This window comes from Pseudoliparis swirei, chromosome 16, assembly GCF_029220125.1.
Source record: "Pseudoliparis swirei isolate HS2019 ecotype Mariana Trench chromosome 16, NWPU_hadal_v1, whole genome shotgun sequence".
Taxonomy (NCBI): domain Eukaryota; kingdom Metazoa; phylum Chordata; class Actinopteri; order Perciformes; family Liparidae; genus Pseudoliparis; species Pseudoliparis swirei.
The window spans coordinates 319,659-342,844 of record NC_079403.1 but is presented as its reverse complement, the minus strand read 5'-3'; the positions used below and the strand labels follow the sequence as shown (position 1 = coordinate 342,844).

General features: G+C 50.7%; 1 protein-coding gene across 1 annotated transcript in view; it reads right to left on the bottom strand.

Annotated features, from left to right (window-relative positions):
• Positions 1–1,172: 1,172 nt before the first annotated feature.
• LOC130206586 (lethal(3)malignant brain tumor-like protein 1) overlaps positions 1,173–23,186 on the bottom strand; it is a 22,957-nt gene continuing 943 nt past the window's right edge. The window contains exons 3-10 of the mRNA XM_056434632.1: positions 21,628–21,757; positions 21,461–21,557; positions 16,716–16,853; positions 11,551–11,615; positions 2,554–2,670; positions 2,291–2,463; positions 2,152–2,214; positions 1,173–2,067 (exon numbers count right to left, since the gene is read on the bottom strand). Of these exons, the coding sequence (XP_056290607.1) occupies positions 1,828–2,067; positions 2,152–2,214; positions 2,291–2,463; positions 2,554–2,670; positions 11,551–11,615; positions 16,716–16,853; positions 21,461–21,557; positions 21,628–21,757 (1,023 nt within the window). The 3' untranslated portion in view covers positions 1,173–1,827. The remainder of the gene's footprint in view (positions 2,068–2,151; positions 2,215–2,290; positions 2,464–2,553; positions 2,671–11,550; positions 11,616–16,715; positions 16,854–21,460; positions 21,558–21,627; positions 21,758–23,186) is intronic.

Sequence of the window (23,186 nt, the reverse complement as noted above, 5' to 3'; positions counted from 1 at the left end):
CTCCCAGGTAACGTGTGTCCTTGTCCCTAGGTAACGTGTGTCCTTGTCTCCCAGGTAACGTGTCCTGTCTTCTAGGTAACGTGTCCTTGTCTCCCAGGTAACGTGTGTCCTTGTCTCCTAGGTAACGTGTGTCCTTGTCTCCCAGGTAACGTGTGTCCTGTCTCTAGGTAACGTGTCCTTGTCTCCTAGGTAACGTGTCCTTGTCTCTAGGTAACGTGTGTCCTTGTCTCTAGGTAATGTGTGTCCTGTCTCCTAGGTAACGTGTCCTTGTCTCCTAGGTAACGTGTGTCCTTGTCTCTAGGTAACGTGTCCTTGTCTCGTAGGTAACGTGTGTCCTTGTCTCCTAGGTAACGTGTGTCCTTGTCTCCTAGGTAACGTGTGTCCTTGTCTCCTAGGTAACGTGTGTCCTTGTCTCCTAGGTAACGCGTGTCCTTGTCTTCTAGGTAACGTGTGTCCTTGTCTTCTAGGTAACGTGTGTCCTTGTCTCCTAGGTAACGTGTGTCCTTGTCTTCTAGGTAACGTGTGTCCTTGTCTCCTAGGTAACGCGTGTCCTTGTCTTCTAGGTAACGCGTGTCCTTGTCTCCTAGGTAACGTGTGTCCTTGTCTCCTAGGTAACGCGTGTCCTTGTCTCCTAGGTAATGCGTGTCCTTGTCTCCGAGGTAACGTGTGTCCTTGTCTTCTAGGTAACGTGTGTCCTTGTCTCCTAGGTAACGTGTCCTTGTCTTCTAGGTAACGCGTGTCCTTGTCTCCTAGGTAACGTGTGTCCTTGTCTTCTAGGTAACGTGTGTCCTTGTCTCCTAGGTAACGCGTGTCCTTGTCTTCTAGGTAACGCGTGTCCTTGTCTCCTAGGTAACGCGTGTCCTTGTCTCCTAGGTAACGCGTGTCCTTGTCTCCTAGGTAACGTGTGTCCTTGTCTCCTAGGTAACGTGTGTCCTTGTCTCCTAGGTAACGCGTGTCCTTGTCTCCTAGGTAACGTGTGTCCTTGTCTCCTAGGTAACGCGTGTCCTTGTCTCCTAGGTAACGTGTGTCTTGTCTCCTGAGTAGTGTCCTTGTCTTCTAGGTAACGCGTGTCCTTGTCTCCGAGGTAACGTGTGTCCTTGTCTCCTAGGTAACGCGTGTCCTTGACTCCTAGGTAACGCGTGTCCTTGTCACCAAGGAGGCGGAGTCAGAAACAATACAAATATATATCTTTATAAACTGTAATATAAATATCTAGATACAATAGATACTCTTCATAACACGACACAGGATACAATTATGAATATAAAGCATTGACTAATCACAGCAGAAGGGGCGGGGCTTCTGAATGTTGTTGCTACGATTGGTCAGGAAGGTCACCTGACAGGAAGTGACGGACCTGCGTCCAACAAAAGTAAAATCCTGAGTTCTCTACGTCGTCACCGTCAGTGGGGGCGGAGCCACAGCGTGATGTCATCGAGCGTGACCTGTTCTTACAATCAGATATTAAAAACCGTCTCAGAAAATGTTCACGATCTTTACATCATTCAAACATCGTGTGCAGTAATAAACTAACGATGTTCCTCTTCAATGCATCAGCATCTTGTTGTTCTATTGTTTATAATATAAACAGTTCACCAAAATATATTTGCACAGAATTATTTATCAGAAATATAAATTAGAAAACAACTTCCTATGTTTTAGTGTTTTTTAGGGTCTCAGCCAATCAGCTGGCAGCATTCATGTGTTCAAAGAGATTCAAGGTTTCCTTTGTGGAAATAATGAAGAACTTTAAGAACTTTGTAAACGTCTTTGTGTTTTCAGGTGTTTCTTCATTGTTGATATTTATGTCACCGAGGAAACGAGAGCTCAAAGAGTCTGATGGCTCTGGTCCTGGGCGTCTGATTGGCTCTGGTCCTGGGCGTCTGATTGGCTCTGGTCCTGGGCGTCTGATTGGCTCTGGTCCTGGGCGTCTGATTGGCTCTGGTCCTGGGCATGTCTGAAGATCAGGATGGAGTTGTAGATCTTGAGGGCGGGACCAAGTTTTATTGACATGATCCTGACGATGTCCCGTTGGGAGAGGAGAAGGAAGGCCCGCCCATCGATTTGCTAGACGGACAGAAGCAGGAGCCAATGAGATCAAAGCAGCTTCAACGAGGAGGTGAATGTAGAGCAGCTGATTGGTCGTCTCACCTCGTCTCTGAACTGTTTGGCCTGTTCTTCACAACCAGGAAGAGACTCAATGAAGTCAGACACCTGCAGAGAGACAGGTCAGAGAGAGTGAGACAGGTCAGAGAGGCAGACGGGTCAGAGAGGCAGACGGGTCGGGGACCTGCTGGGCGCTCCAGTGTTGGACCGTCTCCGCTTGGACTCCCCAGACGCCCGGCAGCAGTTTGCGCTGTTGCTCCCAGCATAGAGAGTGAGACAGGTCAGAGTGAGACAGGTCGCGGCCGGGCTGCGGCGACATGGCCGACAGGAAGACAGACTGGTGGAGGGACTCTGCTGCTGGAGAGACAGACGGGTCAGAGGGACAGACGGGTCAGAGAATGGACCAGGATTTGCAGCGTCGTCATTCTGGTTCAGAACCTGTCTCACCCCACTGAGCAGTGAGACAGGCATCACGTGAGCCCAGAGCCCGTAGTCCATCACAACCAACGGCACAGTTATCATGGCGAGCCGTCTCCATGGAAACAGCCACTTCATCGTCTGTTTCTATGGACACACAACAAGGAGAGAGAGTTTACGAGGCGCCCTGAACGCACCACCACCAACACACCTGGACCTGTCTGTCCTCTTCAGGTAGTTAAGTATGACATCACTGCCAATGAAACTACATGAAGGACTACAAACATGGCCGCATGTAATATACTGAATATAAGTTATACCTATTGCTCATTTTATTGTTTTGTTATTTATTTCTTAAATAATTAAGAACATCCTGTCATGTCACTAGTCCCAAAGGGGGTTTGGGGGGCCCCGGGGGGGGCTTCTCACAGGTAGGGGGGGTTTTGTTCACAGGTGGGGGGTGTTCAAAAATTTTTTGGGGGGGTGTCCCCAAGGGGGGAAATTCCCAAAGGGGGGGGTGTCTCACAGGTAGGGGGGTGGGCCCCCAAGGTGGGGTGTCCCCTGGGGGGAAGGGTGTCTCACGGGGGGAAAAGGGGGGTGCCCCAAGGGGGAACCCTTTTTCCCCGGTAGGGGGCCTCTCCGGTAGGAAAAGGGGGGGCCCCCGGGGGGTTTTAAGGGGGGGTTCCAGGGGGGGAAAGTTCCAAGGTAGGGGGCGGCCCCAAGGTGGGGGTGGGGGCCCCGGGGGGGTCTTAAAGGGCTTCCCAAGGAATTCCTCACAGGTAGGGAATTCTCACAGGTAGGGCGTGTCTCACGGGGGGGGGGGTTCTCACAGGTAGGGGGGTGGGGGGGGCCCTTTTTTCCCAGGTGGGGGGGGGGTTTTTTCCACAGGTGGGCTGTCTCAAGGTGGAGGCTTTTGGGTGGGTTTACATCTTTTCCAGGGGGGAGGCGTGCTAAAGGGGGGGTTTTGGGGAGGTTCCCGGTGGGGGTTCTCCTGGGCTTCTACGGGGGGTTTTAAGGGGGGCTTTAAAGGTGGGACATTCCCCAAAGGGGGGGGTTTGGGGGCTTCCAAGGGGTGGGGGTTTAAGGTAGGGGGGGGGGGTTTTTTTTCCCCCTCCGGTGGGGGCCCCAGGTACCTTTAAGGGGGTGTCTCAAGGTAGGGGGCTCACGGGGGTTTGGGGGGCCCGGTAAAACCCGGGGGGCCCCAAAAGGGGGTTTGGGGGCGTGCCCCGGGGGACATTCTCAAAAGGGGGGCAGTTCCGGTGGGGGGAAAGGGGGGGCCACAGGTGGGGGGTGTCTCACGGGGGGGCTTCTCAAGGTGGGGGGTGTCTCACGGGGGGGGGAATTCTCAAAAGGGGGGGTTCTCACAGGTAGGGTCCCGGGGGGGTTTTAAGGAGGGGTTTTCCCAAAGGGGTTTGGGGGGGCCCCCCAAGGTAGGGGCCCGGTGGGTTTTCCGGAGGGGCGTTTAAGGGGGGGTTTTTAAAACATTTTACATAAATTTAAGGGGGGCGTGTCTCACAGGTGGGCTTTTGGTCCTTTCACAGGGGGGAAAGGGGGGGGTTTCCCGGTGGGGGTTGGAGGGCATTTTTTGGGGGGGGGGGGCCCGGGGGAACGGTTAATGGGCTGTCTCCGGGGGGGGGCCCGGGGGGCTTTCCCAAGGGGAGGGGGTTTTTAAGGGGGGGTTTTAAGGGGAGGCTTTTCCACAGGAAAAGGGGGGTGCTACAGGAGGACTTCCCCAAAGGGTTCACTGGGGGTGTTTGGGGGATTTTGGGGGCCTTCCGGGAGGGTGTCCCGGGGGTTTTGGGTGGGGGGCCCGGGGGGGGGGAAGGTGGGGGGTTTTGGGGGGCGGACAAGGGGTTTACGGGGGGTTTTGGAGGCCCCCAAAAAAGGGGGGTGCCAAAGGGGTTTTCCCAAGGTGGGAAAAAAAGGGGGTGGTTTAAAGACATTTTCCCGGTAAAATGTTCGGGTTGAAGGTCTTTTCCCAAGGAAAAAGGGGGGGCCCAATTTGGGTCCCCAAGGTAAAAATTTGGGGGAAAATTTTAAGGAACTTTTCCGGAAAAAGGGTGGGGGCTTCAAGGTAGGAGGGGTTAAAAGGGGGGTTTTTGGGGGGGGGTTTTTAAAGGAAATGAAAGGTAGGGGTTTAAAAAGGGGGGTCCCCGGGGGGGCCCCAAAGGAGGGGTTTTTTTTTGGGGATGTTTGGGAGGGAAAAATTTTTAAAAAAAGGGGGAGGGTTTTAAAGGGTTTACGGGTGCATGGCCCTGGGGCCCCGGGCTTTTGGGGAAAACCCCAAGGGGGGCCCCGGGAAAAAGGTTTACAGTGAAAAATGTTCAGTAAGGGTGCAAAGTGAGTGCTTAAAAATAGGCATGTCCAGGGGAAAAATTTCATGTGACGTAAAAATAGAGCTGTCCAGAAAAAAATGTTCAGTGACCGTGCAATAGAGCTGTACAGTGAAAATGTTCAGTAAGTGCTAAGTATGGCGTGCTAAGTAGGCGTGCTAAGTAGGCCGTGCTAGAGTAGGCCGTAAAAATAGAGCTGTACCAGGGGCAAAGTGCTGTACGTGTGTGTATTGCCTAAAAATGATTCGGCTGTGAAAAAGGCTGGAAGAGAAAATAGATGTCATGTGACCAGGATGAACAATAGATGTCATGTGACTAGATGAACAATAGATTGCGTGACCAGGTGGAACAATAGATGTCATGTGACTAGATGAACAATAGATGTCATGACTAGATGATCATCAATAGACAAGGGAGACCAGGTGAACAATAGATGTCATGTGACCAGATGAACAATAGATGTCATGTGACCCAGATGAACAATAGATGTGGACCAGATGAACAATAGATGTCATGTGACTAGATGAACAATAGATGTCATGTGACCAGATGAACAATAGATGTCAGCAGACCAGATGAACAATAGATGTCAGACCAGGAACAATAGATGTCATGTGACCAGATGAACAATAGATGTCATGAGACCAGATGAACAATAGATATGTGACTAGAGGAACAATAGATGTCAAGGGGACCAGATGAACAATAGATGCCGTGACCAGATGAACAGATGTCATGCAGACCAGGTGAACAATAGATGTCATGTGACCAGATGAACAACAATAGATGTCATGTAGACCAAAATGAACAATAGATGTCATGTGACCCAGGTGAACAATAGACGTCATGTGACTAGATGAACAATAGATCATGTGACTAGAGGAACAATAGATGTCAGTGTGACTAGATGAACAGATGTCATGTACTAGATGAACAATAGATGTCATGTGGACCAGATGAACAATAGATGTCAGTGTGACCAGATGAACAATAGATGCTCAGTGTGACCAGATGAACAATAGATGTCAAAATGTGATCAGATGAACAATAGATGTCATGTGCATCAGATGAACACAGATGTCACGTGTGACCAGATGAACAATAGATGTCATGTGACCAGATGAACAATAGATGCTTCAACAGTGCATCCAGATGAACAATAGATGTCATGACCAGATGAACAATAGATGTCATGTGACCAGATGAATAATAGATGTCATGTGACCAGATGAACAATAGATGTCATGTGACCAGGACAGAACAATAGATGTCAAGGGGGACCAGATGAACAATAGATGTCAGACCAGGTGAACAATAGATGTCATGTGAACTAGATGAATATATAGATGTCATGTGACCAGATGAACAATAGATGTCATGTGGACCAGATGAACAATAGATGTCAAGGTGACCAGATGAACACAGACTGCGTGACCAGGTGAACAATAGATGGCCATGACTGATGAATACTAGGGATGTCATGTATCTTAGATGAACAATAGATGTCATGGGACCAGATGAACAATAGGATGTTCATGTGATCCAGATGAACAATAGATATGTCATGTCAGACTAGATGAACAATAGAGTGTCAGTGTGATCTGATGAACAATAGATGTCATGTGACCAGATGAACAATAGATGCTCATGTGACCAGATGAACAATAGATGTCAAGGCACAGATGAACAATAGATGTCATGTGACCAGAGATGAACAATAGATGTCATGTGACCAGATGAACAATAGATGTCATGTGACCAGATGAACAACTAGATGTCATGTGACCAGGATGAACAATAGATGTCATGTACCAGATGAACAATAGATGTCATGACCAGATGAACAATAGAGTCATGTGACTAGATGAACAATAGAGCGTCATGACTAGGATGAACAATAGACAAGTTTGTTTTATTGTCATGTGACCTTTATACAACAATAGATTGTAAATTTATGTGCAACACCAGATGAACAATAGATGTCATGTGACCAGGGTGAATAATAGATGTCATGTGACTAGATGAACAATAGATGTCATGTGACTAGATGAAAGTATTAATAGATTGTCATGACCAGATGAACAATAGATGTACATGTACTAGATGAACAATAGATGTATAAGTGCACTTAGTGAACAATAGATGTCATGTGAGACAGATGAATAATATATGTCATGTGACTAGATGAACAATAGATGTCATGTGACCAGATGAACAAATATACACTGATGTCATGTGGACTAGATGAACAATAGATGTCATGTGGACCAGATGAACAATAGATGTCATGGTGACTAGATGAACAATAGATGTCATGTGATCTCAGATGAACAATATGGGATGTCATGGACCAGGATTGTAAGGGAACAATAGATGTCATGCATCTGAGATGAACAATAGATGTCATGTGACCAGGATGAACAATAGATATCATGTGACCAGATGTACAATAGATGTCATGTGACTAGATGAACAATAGATGTCATGACCAGATGAACAATAGATGTCATGACCAGATGAACAATAGATGTCATGTGTGACCAGGTGAACAATAGATGTCATGTGACCAGATGAACAATATATGTCATGTGACCAGGTGAACAATAGATGTCATGTGACCAGATGAACAACAAATGTCATGTGACCAGATGAACAACAAATGTCATGTGACCAGATGAACAATAGATGTCATGTGACCAGATGAACAATAGATGTCATGTGACCAGAGATGAACAATAGATGTCATGTGACTAGATTTAACAATAGATGTCAAGGTGACCAGGTGAACAATTAGGCTGTCATGTGACCAGATGAACAATAGATGTCATGTGACCAGATGAACAATAGATGTCATGTGACCAGGTGAACAATAGATGTCATGTGACCAGGTGAACAATAGATGTCATGTGACCAGATGAAATAGATGTCATGTGACCAGATGAACAACAGATGTCATGTGACTAGATGAACAATAGAGGCGTGACCAGATGAATAATATCATGTGACTAGATGAACAATAGATGTCATGACCAGATGAATAATAGATGTCATGTGACCAGATGAACAATAGATGTCATGACCAGGTGAACAAATAGCGTTTGTGACTAGATGAACAATAGATGTCATGTGACCCGATGGATAATAGATGTCATGTGACCAGATGAACAATAGATGTCATGTGACTAGATGAACAATACTGCGTGACCAGATGAATAATAGATGTCGACCAGGATGAACAGATGTGACCAGATGAACAATAGAGCTGGCAGACCAGATGAACAATAGATGTCATGTGACCAGATGAACAATAGATGTCGTGTGACCAGATGAACAATAGATGCTTGACCTGGATGAACACATGTGACCAGATGAACAATAGATGTCATGTGACTAGTGAAATAATAGATGTCATGTGACCAGATGAATAATAGATGTCATGACCAGGTGAACAATAGATGTCATGGACCAGATGAACAATAGAGTTGCGGATCAGATGAACAATAGATGTCATGACCAGGTGAATAATAGATGCTGCGTGACCAGATGAACAATAGATGCTGCGTGACCAGGTGAATAATAGATGTCATGTGACTAGGTGAATAATAGATGTCATGACCAGATGAACAATAGATGTCAGACCAGGTGAACAATAGATGTCATGTGACCAGATGCAAATAGATGTCATGTGACCAGGTGAACAATAGATGTCATGTACCACAACAATAGATGACTGATGAACAATAGATGTCATGTGCATCAGATGAACAATAGATGCTTGTGACCAGGTGGAATAATATGTCATGTATTCAGATGAACAATAGATGTCATGACTAGATGAACAATAGATGTCATGTGACCAGGGTGAACAATAGATGTCATGACCAGGTGAACAATAGATGTCATGTGACTATATGAACAATAGATGTCATGTGACCAGGTGAACAATAGATGTCTGCGTGACCAGATGAACAATAGATGTCAAGTGACCAGGTGAACAATAGATGTCGCGGACTAGATGAATAATAGATGGGTGACCAGATGAATAATAGATGTCATGACCAGGTGAATAGATGCTGCGACCAGATGAACAATAGATGTCATGTGACCAGATGAACAATAGATGTCATGTGACCAGATGAACAATAGATGTCATGTGACCAGATGAACAATAGATGTCATGTGACTAGATGAACAACAGATGTCATGTGACCAGATGAACAATAGATGTCATGTGACCAGATGAACAATATATGTCATGTGACCAGGTGAACAATAGATGTCATGTGACCAGATGAACAATGATGTGTCATGAGATCTGTAGGAACAATAGATGTCATGTGACCAGATGAACAATAGACACAGGACAGAGATGAACAATAGATGCTGTGACTAGATGAACAATAGATGTCATGACCAGATGAACAATAGATGTCATGTGACCAGATGAACAATAGATGTGTCATGTGACCTAGATGGAAAAACAGATGTCATGTGACCAGATGAACAATAGATGTCATGTGACCATATGAACAATAGATGTCATGTGACCAGATGAATAGATGTCATGTGACCAGATGAACAATAGATGTCATGTGACTAGATGAACAATAGATGACATGTGACCAGATGAACAATAGATGTCATGTGACCAGATGAACAATAGATGTCATGCCATGTAGACCAGATGAACAATAGATGTCATGTGACTAGATGAACAATAGATGTCATGTGACCCAGATGAACAATAGATGTCAGTGTGACTAGATGAACAGCTAGATGTCATGTGACCAGATGAACAATAGATGTCATGTGACTAGATGAATACAGATGTCATGTGACCAGATGAACAATAGATGTCATGTGACTCAGACTAGATGAACAATAGATGTCATGTGACCAGATGAACAATAGATGTCATGTGACCTAGATGAACAATAGATGTCATGTGACTAGATGAACAATATATGTGACCAGATGAACAATAGATGTCATGACCAGATGAACAATAGATGTCATGTGACTAGATGAACAATAGATGTCATGACTAGATGAACAATAGACATGTGCACTAGGGTGAACAATAGATGCAAGTGTGGACTTATTGTTAATAGATGTCATGGACCAGGTGAACAATAGATGTCAGCGACTAGATAACAACAGATGTCATGTGACTAGATGAACAATAGATGTCATGTGACCAGATGATCATTAGATGTCATGTACCAGGATGAACAATAGATGCTCATGGACTGCATGAACAATAGATGTCATGTGACTAGATGAACAATAGATGTCAGACCAGATGAACAATAGATGTCATGGGACTAGATGAACAATAGATGTCATGTGACTAGATGAACAATAGATGTCATGTGACCAGATGAACAATAGATGTCATGGAGACCAGATGAACAATAGATACATGACTAGATGAACAAGATGTCATGTGACCAGATGAACAGATGTCATGTGACTAGATGAACAATAGATGTCATGTGACCAGATGAACAATAGATGTCATGGTTACTAGACCAGATGAACAATAGATGTCACATCGATGCCATGTGGACAAGAACAACAGACAAGTGTGACCAGGTAAACAATAGATGTCATGTGACCAGATGAACAATAGATGTCAGCAGATCAGATGAACAATAGATGTCATGTGACCAGATGAACAATATATGTCATGACTAGATGAACAATAGATGTCATGTGACCAGAGGAAATAATAGATGTCATGTGACTAGATGAATAATAGATGTCATGACCAGATGAACAATAGATGTCATGTGACCAGATGAACAATAGATGTCATGTGACCAGATAAACAATAGATGTCATGTGACCAGATGAACAATAGATGGCATGTGACTAGATGAACAATAGATGTCATGTGACCAGATGAATAATAGATGTCATGTGACCAGGTGAACAATAGATGTGACCAGATGAACAATAGATGTCATGTGACCAGATGAACAATAGATGTCATGTGACCAGATGAACAATAGATGTCATGAGACCAGATCAACAATAGATGTCATGTGACCAGATGAACAATAGATGTCATGTGACCAGATGGAACAATAGATGTCATGGACCAGGTGAACAATAGATGCGTGACTACGAACAATAGATGTTGCGTGATCGATGAACAATAGATGTCATGTGACTAGATGAACAATAGATGCTGCGCACCAGATGAACAATAGATGTCATGTGACTAGATGAACAATAGATGTCATGTGACCAGGGGATGAACAATAGATGTCATGACCAGATGAATACAGATGTCATGTGACCAGATGAACACTAGATGTCATGTGACCAGATGAACAATAGATGTCATGTGACCAGATGAACAATAGATGTCATGTGACCAGATGAACAATAGATGTCATGTGACCAGATGAACAATAGATGTCATGTGACCAGATGAACAACAGATGCTGTGTGACTAGATGAATAATAGACGCTGCATGTGACTAGATGAACAATAGATGTCATGTGACCAGATGAACAATAGATGTCATGAGACCAGATGAACAATAGATGTCATGAGACCAGGTGAACAATAGATGTCATGTGACCTCCATGATCCATGAGACAGGAGGTAGAGGAAGGGGGGAGTTATCTCCTTTCCTTAGGAAAGGAAGTGTTGAAGCTCCTTTCCTTAGCGTGTCTACTGTACCTGGAGTTATGTGAAGCTCCTCCTCTTCCTGTTTCACACAGAGGAATTTGGTTGGTTGGGACGGTTCATGGAGCTACAGTGAGGAACGGAGCTGCTGATGAAACAGTGACAGAAACATTTCACCTGTCTGTCTCTCTCACCTGTCTGTCTCTCTCTCCTGTCTGTCTCTCTCACCTGTCTGACCCTCTCTCCTGTCTGTCTCTCTCTCCTGTCTGTCCCTCTCTCCTGTCTGTCTCTCTCACCTGTCTGTCCCTCTCACCTGTCTGTCCCTCTCACCTGTCTGACCCTCTCACCTGTCTGTCCCTCTCACCTGTCTGACCCTCTCTCCTGTCTGTCTCTCTCTCCTGTCTGTCCCTCTCACCTGTCTGTCCCTCTCACCTGTCTGACCCTCTCTCCTGTCTGTCTCTCTCTCCTGTCTGTCCCTCTCTCCTGTCTGTCCCTCTCACCTGTCTGTCCCTCTCACCTGTCTGACCCTCTCTCCTGTCTGTCCCTCCCCGCCTGTCTGTCCCTCTCCTGTCCGTCCCTTCCCTGACCTGTCTTTTCGTCCCTCTCACCTGTCTGTCCGTCCTCACCTGTCTGCCCTCTCCAACCTGGTCTGTCCCTCTCTCCTGTTCAAGGTCTGTCCCTCTCTCCTGTCTGACTTCTCTCTCCTGTCTGACCTCACCCGTCTGACCTCTCTCCTGCGGTCTGACCCTCTCACCTGTCTTGACCTCTCACCTGTCTGTCCCTCTCACCTGTCTGTCCCTCTCTCCTGTCTGTCCCTCTCACCTGTCTGACCCTCTCTCCTGTCTGTCCCTCTCACCTGTCTGTCTCTCTCTCCTGTCTGACCCTCTCACCTGTCTGTCCCTCTCACCTGTCTGTCCCTCTCTCCTGTCTGTCCCTCTCTCCTGTCTGTCCCTCTCTCCTGTCTGACCCTCTCTCCTGTCTGACCCTCTCTCCTGTCTGTCCCTCTCACCTGTCTGTCTCTCTCACCTGTCTGTCTCTCTCCTGTCTGTCTCTCTCTCCTGTCTGACCCTCTCTCCTGTCTGTCCCTCTCTCCTGTCTGACCCTCTCACCTGTCTGTCCCTCTCTCCTGTCTGAATCTTCACCTGTCTGACCCTCTCACCTGCCTGAAGTCCCTCTCACCTGTCTGTCCCCACCTGTCTGTCCCTCCTGTCTGTCCCTCTCACCCGTCTGAATCTCTCTCTCCGCCTGTCTAACCTTCTCACCTGTCTAAGCCCTCTCTCCTGTCTGACCCTCCTCACCTGTCTGTCCTCTCACCTGTCTGCCCTCTCTCCCCGTCTGTCCCTCTCCCTGTCTGTCCCCTTCTCTCCTGTCTGACCCTTCTCACCTGTCTGTCCTCTCACCTGTCTGGGTCTCTCTCTCTCCTGTCTGTCCTCTCACCGTCTGTCCTCTCACCTGTCTGTCCCTTCCCACTGTCTGTGACCCTCTTCTCCTGTCTGACCTCTCCGTCTGTCCCTCTCCTGTCTGCTGTCCCTCTCACCCTGTCTGTCTCTCTCTCCTGTTCTGTCTCTCTCTCCTCTGTCTGACCCTTCCTCTCCTGTCTGTCCCTCTCTCCTGTCTGTCCCTCCTCTCCCCTGTCTCGTCCCTCCCACCTGTTCTGTCTCTCTCAGCACCTGTCTGTCTCTCTCCTGTCTGTCTCTCTCTCTCCCTGCCTCCACCCCTCTCACCCACCTGTCCAACTCTCTCCTGTCTGTCCCTCTCACCTGTCTGTCTCTCACCCGTCTGCCCTCTTCCTGGGTCTGTCTCTCCTGTCTGACCTCTTCAATCCCCTCCTGTCTGTCCCTCACACCTGTTCATGTCTCTCTCACCTGTCTGTCTCTCTCCTGTCTGTCTCTCTCTCCTGTCTGACCCTCTCTCCTGTCTGTCCCTCTCTCCTGTCTGTCCCTCTCACCTGTCTGTCTCCCATCGTTCTACCCCTCTCCTCCGTCTGTCCCTCTCTCCTGTCTGTCCTCTGTCTGTCCCTCTCTCCTGTCTGTCCTCTCCTGGTCTGTCCATCCCTCTCACCTGCTTCGTCTCTCCTCACCTGGGTTCCTGTCTCTCCTCCTGGTTCTGTCTCTCTCCTGTCTGACCCTCTCTCCTGGTCTGGGTCCTCCTCTCACCTGTCTGTCCCTCTCCACCTGTCTGAACCTCTCCTCTCCTGTCTGGACCCTCTCTCCTGTCTGACCTCCTCACCTGTCTGACCCTCTCTCTCCTGTCTGCCGTCCCTCTCTCCTGTCTGGACCCTCTCCACCCATCTGACCCTCTCTCCTGTCTGTCCCTCTCCTGTCTGACCCTCTCCCTGTCTGTCCCTTCCTCACCTGTCTGTCTCTCTCTCTCTCTCTCCTGTCTGTCCCTCCCACCTGTCTGTCCTTCCTCTCCTGTCTGACCTCCTCACCTGTCTGACCCTCTCTCTCCTGTCTGACCTCTCTCTGTCTGTCCCTCTTTCACCTGTCCTGTCCCTCTCACCTGTCTGACCCTCTCTCCTGTCTTGACCCTCTCCTGTCTGTTCTCTCTCTCCTGTCTGGACTCCCTCTCACCTGTCTGTCCCTCTCACCTGTCTGTCCCTCTCTCCTGTCTGTCTCTCTCTCCTGTCTGTCCCTCTCTCCTGTCTGTCTCTCTCTCCTGTCTGACCCTCTCTCCTGTCTGTCCCTCTCTCCTGTCTGACCCTCTCACCTGTCTGACCCTCTCTTCTCCTGTCTGTCCCCTCTCTCCTGTCTGACCTCTCTGTCTGTCCCTCTCTCCTGTCTGAATCTCTCACCTGTTCGCTCTCTCCTGTCTGACCCTCTCCTGCTCCTGTCTGCTCTCTCTCACCTGTCTGACCCTCTCACCTGTCCAGTCTCTCTCTCTCTGTCTGTCCCTCTTCTCCTGTCTGTCTCTCTCCTGTCTGTCTCTCTCTCCTGTCTGTCCCTCTCTCCTGTCTCTCTCTCTCCTGTCTATCTCTCTCTCCTGTCTGTCCCTCTCACCTGTCTGACCCTCTCACCTGTCTGTCCCTCTCACCTGTCTGTCCCTCTCACCTGTCTGTCTCTCTCACCTGTCTGTCTCTCTCCTGTCTGACCCTCTCACCTGTCTGTCCCTCTCACCTGTCTGTCCCTCTCACCTGTCTGTCCCTCTCTCCTGTCTCTCTCTGACCTGTCTGTCTCTAACCTGTCTGTCCCTCTCTCCTGTCTGTCTCTCTCTCCTGTCTGTCCCTCTCACCTGTCTGACCCTCTCACCTGTCTGTCCCTCTCACCTGTCTGTCTCTCTCTCCTGTCTGACCCTCTCACCTGTCTGACCCTCTCACCTGTCTGACCCTCTCACCTGTCTGTCCCTCTCCTCTGTCTGACCCTCTACCTGTCTGACCCTTTCCTCACCTGTCTGACCCTTCTCACCTGTCTGTCTCTCTCTCCTGTCTGACCCTCTCACCTGTCTGACCCTCTCACCTGTCTGTCCCTCTCTCCTGTCTGACCCTCTCACCTGTCTGTCTCTCTCACCTGTCTGTCCCTCTCTCCTGTCTGACCCTCTCTCCTGTCTGTCCCTCTCTCCTGTCTGACCCTCTCACCTGTCTGTCCCTCTCTCCCTTCTCCCGTCTGACCCTCTCCTGTCTGACCCTCTCTCCTGTCTGTCCTCTCTCTCTGTCTGTCTCTCTCATCTGTTCGACCCTCTCACCTGTCTGACCTCTCTCTGACCCTCTCTACAGTCTGTCCTCTCTCCTGTCTGTCCCTCTCCTGTCTGTCATCTTGTCCTCTCTCCTGTCTGACCCTCTCCTGTGTCTCTCCTGTCTGATATATATAATCCTCTTCACCTGTCTGAACCTCTCCACCCTGTCTGACCTCTCTCCTGGGTTCATCCCTCCTGTCTGTCCTCTCACTTATAATCTGTCCCTCTCTCCTCCGTTCATCCTCTCTCCTGTCTGTCCCTCTCACCTGTCTGTCCCTCTCTCCTGTCTGTCCCTCTCTCCTGTCTGTCTCTCTCTCCTGTCTGACCCTCTCACCTGTCTGTCCCTCTCTCCTGTCTGACCCTCTCTCCTGTCTGTCCCTCTCTCCTGTCTGTCCCTCTCTCCTGTCTGTCTCTCTCCTGTCTGTCTCTCTCTCTCTCTCCTGTCTGACCCTCTCACCTGTCTGTCCCTCTCACCTGTCTGACCCTCTCTCCTGTCTGACCCTCTCACCTGTCTGTCCCTCTCTCCTGTCTGACCCTCTCACCTGTCTGTCCCTCTCTCCTGTCTGTCCCTCTCTCCTGTCTGTCCCTCTCACCTGTCTGTCCCTCTCTCCTGTCTGTCCCTCTCTCCTGTCTGACCCTCTCACCTGTCTGTCCCTCTCTCCTGTCTGTCCCTCTCACCTGTCTGTCCCTCTCACCTGTCTGTCTCTCTCCTGTCTGTCTCTCCTCAATTCGTCTGTCCCTCTCCTGTCTGACCCTCTCACCTGTCTGTCCTCTCTCCTGTCTGTCCCTCCACCTGTCTGTCCCCTCACCTGTCTGTCTCTCTCCCCGTCTGTCCTCTCTCCCGTCTGACCTCTCACCAATCATCCCTCTCCTGTCTGACCCTCCACCTGTCTGTCCTCCTCCTGTCTGTCCCTCTCTCCTGTCTGTCTCTTACCTGTCTGTCTCTCTCTGACCTGTCTGTCTCTTACCTGTCTGTCCCTCTCTCCTGTCTGTCTCTTACCTGTCTGTCTCTCTCTCCTGTCTGTCCCTCTCACCTGTCTGTCCCTCTCACCTGTCTGACCTCTCACCTGTCTGTCCTCCTCTCCTGTCCCTCCTCTCACTCGTCTGTCCCTTCCCTGACTCTCTCCTGTCTGTCTCTCTCCTGTCTGTCCCTCTCACCTGTCTGTCCCTCTCTCCTGTCTGTCCCTCTCTCCTGTTTGTCTCTCTCTCCTGTCTGACCCTCTCACCTGTCTGACCCTCTCACCTGTCTGACCCTCTCACCTGTCTGACCCTCTCACCTGTCTGTCCCTCTCTCCTGTCTGACCCTCTCACCTGTCTTTCAGTCTCCTCCTCTTCCCTAGAGGAAGCAGTGAGTGTGCCTCTGGCCTGCCATTTTCACCCTCGACGGGACATTATTACTAAAAGACAGATCAAGCTCAATCATCAATCAATCAATCAATCAATCAATCAACGATTAATTCCTTCATTAAAGGGGAGGCGTCTTCATGTATTCATTCTTGACCAAAGTTAATAAAGAGTTGTGTGTAAATAATAAATGAATCATCTACCGTGGTAACCTTAGTGACTGGTTGCCGTGGTGATACATGGAGACAGGTACGAGGGTGATGACTCGCTCTCCTCCCAGCCTATCAGGAAGCAGCACCTCCTTACGCATATTAATGTCCGAGTACGGACACCCGAAGGCACTGGAAGACAAGACAGGTAGGGACATGTCTCACAGGTAGGAGGCGTGTCTCACAGGTAGGGACATGTCTCACAGGTAGGAGGCGTGTCTCACAGGTAGGAGGCGTGTCTCACAGGTAGGGACATGTCTCACAGGTAGGGACATGTCTCACAGGTAGGAGGCGTGTCTCACAGGTAGGGACATGTCTCCTGGTGAGGTTGTGTCTCTGAGGAGGCGTGTCTCACACAGGTAGGGACATGTCTCACAGGTAGGGACATGTCTCACAGGTAGGGACATGTCTCACAGGTAGGAGGCATGTCTCTAGGCAGTGAGATGTCTCAGGTAGGCTCTCACAGGTAGGAGGCGCGTGACATGTCTCACAGGTAGGGCATACAGTCTCGAAGCAGGTATCTCTGAGTGGGACATGTCTCTGGTGGTGGCAGGGAGGCATGTCTCAGGTAGGAATGTCTCACATGTAGGAGGCGTGTCTCACAGGTAGGAGACGGCATGTCTCTAGACATGTAGGAGACATGGTCTCACAGGTAGGAGCATGTCCACTGAGTGGGGACCTCCTAGGGACATGTCTCACAGGTAGGAGGCATGTCTCACAGGTAGGGACATGTCTCACAGGTAGGAGGCGTGTCTCACAGGTAGGGACATGTCTCACAGGTAGGAGGCGCGTGTCTTAGAAACATGTCTCACAGGTAGGAGGCGTGTCTCACAGGTAGGGACATGTCTCACAGGTAGGAGGCGTGTCTCACAGGTAGGGACATGTCTCACAGGTAGGAGGCTCCACTGGCAGGTAGAAACATGTCTCACAGGTAGGAGGCGTGGTCTCACAGGTAGGACTACATGTCCAGGTAGGGAGGCAGTGAGGTGTGTCACAGGTAGGGACATGTCCCAGGTGTCTCACTGAGTGGCTGATCTCTCTCACAGTAGGAGGTGTGGCTCTCAGCAGTGGGACATGTCTCTGAGTAGGAGGTGTGTCTCACAGGTAGGAACATGTCTCACAGGTAGGAGGCGTGTCTCAGGTGAGACATGCAACTCACAGAGTAGGAGGTGTGCTCTGCAGTAAGGGACATCTCTCACAGGTAGGAGGTGTGTCTCACAGGTAGGAACATGTCTCACAGGTAGGAGGCGTGTCTCACAGGTAGGGACATGTCTCACAGGTAGGAGGCGTGTCTCACAGGTAGGGACATGTCTCACAGGTAGGAGGCGTGTCTCACAGGTAGGGACATGTCTCACAGGTAGGAGGCGTGTCTCAGGTCTCAGGGACATCTCTCATAGGTAGGAGGTGTGGGTTCTACAGGTAGGGACATGTCTCACAGGTAGGGACATGTCTCACAGGTAGGAGGTGTGTCTCACAGGTAGGGACATCTCACAGGTAGGAGGCGTGCCTCACAGGTAGGGACATGTCTCACAGGTAGGAGGCATGTCTCACAGGTAGGAGGCGTGTCTCACAGGTAGGGACATGTCTCACAGGTAGGAGGTGTGTCTCACAGGTAGGGACATCTCACAGGTAGGAGGCGTGGTTCCTGGGTAGGGATGTCTCACAGGTGGGGAGGCGGTCTCAGGTAGGCACATGTCTCACAGGTAGGAGGCGTGTGTCTCACAGGTAGTGGGACACTGTCTCTATGAGGTTCTCTACAGGTAGCACTGGTGGGGACAGGTAGGCGTGGGTCTCTGGTGAGTTGTGTCTCACAGGTAGGAGGTGTCTCACAGGTAGGGACATCTCTCACAGGTAGGAGGTGTGTCTCACAGGTAGGGACATGTCTCACAGGTAGGAGGCGTGGTTCCAAGGGTGGTGGTGGGACATGTCTCACAGGTAGGAGGTTGCCTCACAGGTAGGGACATGTCTCAGTACAGGTAGGAGAGCGTGTCTGCAGGTAGGGACATCTCTCACAGGTAGGAGGCGTGTCTCACAGGTAGGAGGCGTGTCTCACAGGTAGGAGGCGTGTCTCACAGGTAGGGACATCTCTCACAGGTAGGAGGCGTGTCTCACAGGTAGGGACATCTCTCACAGGTAGGGACATGTCTCACAGGTAGGAGGCGTGTCTCACAGGTAGGGACATCTCACAGGTAGGAGGCGTGTCTCACAGGTAGGGACATCTCTCACAGGTAGGAGGCGTGTCTCACAGGTAGGAGGCGTGTCTCACAGGTAGGGACATCTCTCACAGGTAGGAGGCGTGTCTCACAGGTAGGGACATCTCTCACAGGTAGGAGGCGTGTCTCACAGGTAGGAGGCGTGTCTCACAGGTAGGGACATGTCTCACAGGTAGGAGTGGTCTCACAGGTAGGAGGCGTAATCTCACAGGTAGAGGCACAACTCACAGGTAGGAGGCGTGTCTGGGTGGGTGTCTCAGGTGTGATATCAGGGTGGGACATCTCTCACAGGTAGGAGGCATGTCTCACAGGTAGGGACGTGTGCCTCTGGGTAGGAGACATGTCTCACAGGTAGGGAGGCGTGCAGGTCTCACAGGTAGGAGAAGTGTCTCAGGTAGGGAGGCCATGGTCTCACAGGTAGGAGGAGGTAGTAGGGACATCTCTCACAGGTAGGAGGCATGTCTCACAGGTAGGGACGTCTCTCACAGGTGGGCGTGGAATTCCTCACAGGTAGGAGGCATGTCTCACAGGTAGGGACATCTCTCACAGGTAGGTGGTGTGTCTCACAGGTAAGGGGAGTGTCTCACAGGTAAGGGGCGTGACTCACAGGTAGGGACATCTCTCACAGGTAGGAGGCGTGTCTCACAGGTAAGGGGCGTGTCTCACAAGTAGGAGGCGTGTCTCACAGGTAGGTGGTGTGTCTCACAGGTAGGGACATGTCTCACAGGTAGGGACATCTCTCACAGGTAGGAGGCGTGTCTCACAGGTAGGAGGCGTGTCTCACAGGTAGGAGGCATGGTGAACTACAGGTAGGGACATCTCTCACAGGTAGGGCGTGTCTCTGGGTGGAGCGTGTGTCTCACAGGTAGGAGGCGTGTCTCACAGGTAGGGACATCTCTCACAGGTAGGAGGCATGTCTCACAGGTAGGAGGCATGTCTCACAGGTAGGAGGCATGTCTCACAGGTAGGAGGCGTGTCTCACAGGTAGGAGGCGTGTCTCACAGGTAGGAGGCGTGTCTCACAGGTAGGAGGTGTGTCTCACAGGTAGGGACATGTCTCACAGGTAGGGACATCTCTCACAGGTAGGAGGTGTGTCTCACAGGTAGGAGGTGTGTCTCACAGGTAGGAGGCGTGTCTCACAGGTAGGGACATCTCACAGGTAGGAGGTGTGTCTCACAGGTAGGAGGCGTGTCTCACAGGTAGGGACATGTCTCACAGGTAGGAGGCGTGTCTCACAGGTAGGAGGTGTGTCTCACAGGTAGGGACATGTCCTATCTCTCAACAGGTAGGAGGCGTGTCTCACAGGTAGGAGGCATGTCTCACAGGTAGGAGGCGTGTCTCACAGGTAGGAGGCGTGTCTCACAGGTAGGAGGTGTGTCTCACAGGTAGGAGGCGTGTCTCACAGGTAGGGACATCTCTCACAGGTAGGAGGCGTGGGTCTCACAGGCAAGGGACATCTCTCACAGGTAGGAGGCGTGGTTCAATGGCAGTAGGAGGCGTGTCTCACAGGTAGGCATGTCTGCAGGTAGGCATCTCTCACAGGTGAGGACATGTCTCACAGGTAGGAGGCATGTCTCACAGGTAGGAGGCGTGTCTCACAGGTAGGAGGCGTGTCTCACAGGTGGGCGTGTCAGGTATAGTGACATCTCACAGGTAGGGAGGCGTGCCTCTGTTGGTGTAGGGACATGTCTCACAGGTAGGGACATCTCTCACAGGTAGGAGGCGTGTCTCACAGGTAGGAGGCGTGTCTCAGGTAGGAGGCATGTCTCACAGGTAGGGACATCTCACAGGTAGGAGGTGTGTCTCACAGGTAAGGGGCGTGTCTCACAGGTAGGAGGTGTGTCTCACAGGTAGGGACATGTCTCACAGGTAGGAGGCGTGTCTCACAGGTAAGGGGCGTGTCTCACAGGTAGGAGGCCTGTCTCACAGGTAGGAGGCGTGTCTTACAGGTATGAGGCGTGTCTCACAGGTAGGGACATGTCTCACAGGTAGAACATGTCTCACAGGTAGGAGGCGTGTCTCACAGGTAGGAGGTGTGTCTCACAGGTAGAACATGTCTCACAGGTAGGAGGTGTGTCTCACAGGTAGAACATGTCTCACAGGTAGGAAGCGTGTCTCACAGGTAGGGACATCTCTCACAGGTAGGAGGCGTGTCTCACAGGTAGGGACATGTCTCACAGGTAGGAGGCGTGTCTCACAGGTAGGAGGCGTGTCTCACAGGTAGGGACATGTCTCACAGGTAGGGACATCTCTCACAGGTAGGAGGCGTGTCTCACAGGTAGGAGGCGTGTCTCACAGGTAGGAGGCGTGTCTCACAGGTAGGAGGCGTGTCTCACAGGTAGGAGGCGTGTCTCACAGGTAGGTATGTCTTACAGGTAGGAGGCGTGTCTTACAGGTATGAGGCGTGTCTCACAGGTAGGAGGCGTGTCTTACAGGTAGGAGGCGTGTCTTAGAGGTAGGAGGCGTCTCACAGGTAGGAGGCGTGTCTTACAGGCAGGAGGCGTCTCACAGGTAGGCGTGTCTTACCTGTGGTGTCCGCTGTATTTGGCTCCTTTGATGTGTCCGACTCCTCGGCAGCCTCGTGTGGGACAGCCGCCCTGAGAGGGAGACGTAGGGGAGGAGCCTGTCTCACACACAGAGACACTGTTAGACTAAAACCGTCTCTCTCTTCTCTCTCTACCCGTCTGTCTGACCTGGGGGGGGCTCCAGCAGGTGTCCTGTGCATTGAGACCAGCCGACAGGATGGAGGTCAAGGTGGTCGCTGTCGCTCCAGAAGTCAAACTGCTGAGACCAGCCGTCAAAGTGGACCTGCAGGTGACACACCTGGTGACATCATCACCCGCTTCATGACATCATCACAGGGACACAGACAGGGACACAGACAGGGACACAGACAGGGACACAGACAGGTACACAGACAGGGACACAGACAGGGACACAGACAGGGACACAGACAGGGACACAGACAGGTACACAGACAGGGACACAGACAGGTACACAGACAGGGACACAGACAGGGACACAGACAGGAACACAGACAGGGACACAGACAGGGACACAGACAGGTACACAGACAGGGACACAGACAGGGACACAGACAGGGACACAGACAGGGACACAGACAGGGACACAGACAGGGACACAGACAGGGACACAGACAGGGACACAGACAGGGACACAGACAGGGACACAGACAGGGACACAGACAGGGACACAGACAGGGGACTGCAGACAGGACACAGACAGGGACACAGACAGGGACATAACAGGTAGACAGACAGGAACACAGACAGGGACACAGACAGGGACACAGACAGGGACACAGACAGGTACACAGACAGGGACACAGACAGGTACACAGACAGGGACACAGACAGGGACACAGACAGGCTACACGAACAGGTAGACAGGGACACAGACAGGTGCTATTAGGACACAGACAGGAACAGATAGGGACACAGACAGGTTGACACAGACAGGGACACATACAGGTACAGCAGATGCAGGGACAGCAGAGCATGACAGGACATATGACAGCAGACAGGGACACAGACAGGGACACAGACAGGTACACAGACAGGGACATGGTGACAGGGATATGACAGGGACACAGACAGGGACACAGAGCCAGGACACAGACAGGTACACAGGAACAGGGACACAGACAGGGACAGACAGGGACACAGACAGGGACACAGACAGGGACATTGTAGACAGGGACACGAGACAGTAGACAGGGACTGCACAGACAGGTGCACACAGACAGGGACACAGACAGGGACACAGACAGGGACACAGACAGGGACACAGACAGGTACACAGACAGGTACACAGACAGGGACACAGACAGGGACACAGACACACAGACTAGGGACACAGACAGAACACAGAGACAGGGACACAGACAGGGACACAGACAGGGACACATGTGACAGGACACAGATGACACAGACAGGGAACCCAAAAGGGGCCCGCCAAAAGGGCCAGCGGGCCCGGAACCGGGGCCGAAGGAAAAGACAGGGGCACGCAACAACAGGGGCCCCCCAAACCCCCGCTTTTTTTACCTTTCCCTTTCCTTTGGCCCCTTTTCCTGGTTCCCCTTCCCCCTCCGTTTCTTTTTCCCCTTTCCTCTCTTTTTTCCCCCTCCCTCCTCGTGCCCCCTTTCCCCTTTTCCCTTTCCCCCCCCGTGTTTCCCCCCTTTTTCCCTCCCTTTTCCCCCCTTTTTCCCCCCTCCCCGTGTCCTCCCTCCTCG